The sequence below is a fragment of the Penaeus vannamei genome, chromosome 26 (assembly GCF_042767895.1).
Source record: "Penaeus vannamei isolate JL-2024 chromosome 26, ASM4276789v1, whole genome shotgun sequence".
NCBI lineage: Eukaryota > Metazoa > Arthropoda > Malacostraca > Decapoda > Penaeidae > Penaeus > Penaeus vannamei.
The window spans coordinates 18501929-18504428 of record NC_091574.1 but is presented as its reverse complement, the minus strand read 5'-3'; the positions used below and the strand labels follow the sequence as shown (position 1 = coordinate 18504428).

General features: G+C 35.0%; 1 protein-coding gene across 1 annotated transcript in view; it reads right to left on the bottom strand.

Moving 5' to 3' along the window:
• The window catches only part of Vps16B (Vacuolar protein sorting 16B), a gene marked incomplete at its 5' end in the record, with an annotated part of 4165 nt that extends 1665 nt beyond the window's left edge, over positions 1-2500 (bottom strand). Inside the window, 6 exon segments of the mRNA XM_070140087.1 lie at positions 18-140; positions 433-719; positions 1072-1213; positions 1330-1357; positions 1531-1619; positions 2384-2500. Coding sequence (XP_069996188.1) covers positions 18-140; positions 433-719; positions 1072-1213; positions 1330-1357; positions 1531-1619; positions 2384-2500 — 786 coding nt within the window.

Below are 2500 nucleotides of genomic sequence, written 5' to 3'. Positions count from 1 at the left end.
ATATCTCCAGGACTTACATTGGATGGAGCATTGCTAGCTGCCAGAGTGTGCACTACCTGTTCAACTGGTAAGACATTCTTCACTAATCTACTAGAACCCGTAAATGCAGATGTAAGTGATCCAAGAGCACCTCGCAATCCCTGGGAAGTAATAAATATGGTTATAAATGTTTGTGAACAACTTTTTAGTCTATCTGGTTCTTCATACCTCAGCCATTTATTCATGAATTTCAAAATATATTATATATTATCTGTGTAATAGTCTGGAATATCCAACACACAAAAGAATGCTTATCTTTCAGGGTCTAACTTCCAAACCAGGAATTGATTTTTGATTCCTACAATCATATACAATACAAAAAGTAAATCTTACTTTCCACAATAAAAAACACATACCAACCAGTCATCCACAACCCATGAGGTCCCTCCTCACCTTATTGCCCATCCAACTATCCAGGTCATTGGGCAAGGGCCAGTGATTGACCCTGGCCCGGCCCCTGATCACTGTCCACAGCACCTGCCTCTCAGGAATGCTGTGTGCCTTCCTTAGAGCAGTGGGGCTTGCAGGGTGGGACTCAGGGGCATCCCAATGGTACATGCTGCAGTAGAAGAGGGTGGTAAGCAAAGACTTGTCGGTGATGTTGCTCACTCGTGGGTACTCTACCAGCATGGGGTTGCTCTGGTCATGTGCATCAGCCTCATCAATCAGGATTTGTCTCTCTAGATGGCCAAAGAGATGAGATGTAAGGAGAAAAAAATGATGATTAAGAGAAGGTTCACTTGTAGTCAACAATTACTCCATAAAGAAGTAAAATGGAAAATCTAAAGATTAATAACAAAAGATTCATTGATGAAACATCCAGATTTTAGAATGTCTGTCTCGCTCTGTTGCGTTACTCTTACCAGCTGATTCATATTAGTTTATGTTTTGTTGTGAGAAAGGGATCCTCATGAACATTTTTTCTACAAAAAATTAAGATATCTAATTTAATTCTCAGTTTTATCCAAGATAAATATGAATTACAAAAATATGGCTATTATGAATATATACCAAATGAGATCATTCCCATACCTAACAGCTGTATATGATCTTTCACCATTTTTGCTTCATGAGACAGACTAGGATCACTAAAAGATGTCTGCAAAGCCTTCTTCAAGTTAGACAGTTTACTAGCCGTGTCTTTGCTTGTTACAGCCATGTGATACGTTAGAATCTGTAGGAAAAATATTACATTAAAAAGTGGAAATTATGTAAGTAATCTTATTATGGCATACTGATAATCATATCAAAACAATTAAAAAACTCAATTATGTTTCACAGAAAACTCACGGCAGCTTCTTCATTTTTCCCGAGCAATCTGTGGAAAAGAAAATACATTTAAAAAAATGTCAACACAGCTAATTCTGCTAAATATCATTCTACACACATAAGTAGTAAATCACCATGTAGCCATAATTGTTTATGACCAATTAACTTGAAACTGATAGAGAAGTCAGTTTACAATTATCTAAAGCCAAGCAAAATAATTACCCCAAAAAGTCAATAGCTTCAGCATAACTATGCCGCTGTTTGAGGTAATGGACGTAAACTTGTGCAGCATGGGACCGTGTTTGCATTTCCTGTAGTATAGGAAATATCAAATAATTTCATAAAATCAAATCTTATTTCTTATAGAGTCCTTTACAATGTTCTAAACAATTTACATTAATAAAATGCAATTAATTAGAGGCATCTCAGAATTGGTGCTTCTAAATTCTTGATTTGAAAAAAATGCTATTTTCAACTACTGCCTCAGGGTCCATATAAGCAAGCATGAAATACATTCCTTTTTCTAAAGTTATGTAAAGGTCACCAATGTACAACTTTCACATGAACAATTCAATCACAAATTTCAAACAAGATTTACTAGCCATACTAGACATGCCAAGTTTCACTGTATCTTTTTTCTGAAACAATCTGAGAAACATTTAATCTAATTGGTATTGCCTAAATATTTGATATTTCTTATCAAAGGTGTATCTTTCTACAGATTTTTAAGATAAGAGCTCAAAATGGCATTTTACAGAGTTCATAAAAATAACCAAATATAAAGTGTTTCAAAGTAACTCATTCACACATGTAACATACCAGAAATAGCTTGACAAAGCTGGAATTCATTAGCATACCACTCTAAACCTACATTATTATCCAGCTCACAGCCTAAACTATGATTCTGCAATTAATCATAACCAAATAAACTACACTAAAATGAAATAAAGGTGCAAGACAGTTAAATGAAAAATATCATAAGCCAGAGCCTAAACCAGGCACTGTCCAAAAACAAAAGAAAAAAAAATAGATACATAAATAATTAGAATCTTAAAAAATAACCTCAGTAAATAACCTTGACAAACAAATTCTTTTTAACAGTGTTCTTCATGTGCAGAACAGTGGCTAGGATTGCCCCTCCATCCATAGTGCTTAAAGCCACATCAATCAGCGAGCACTTGTCTTCATGACT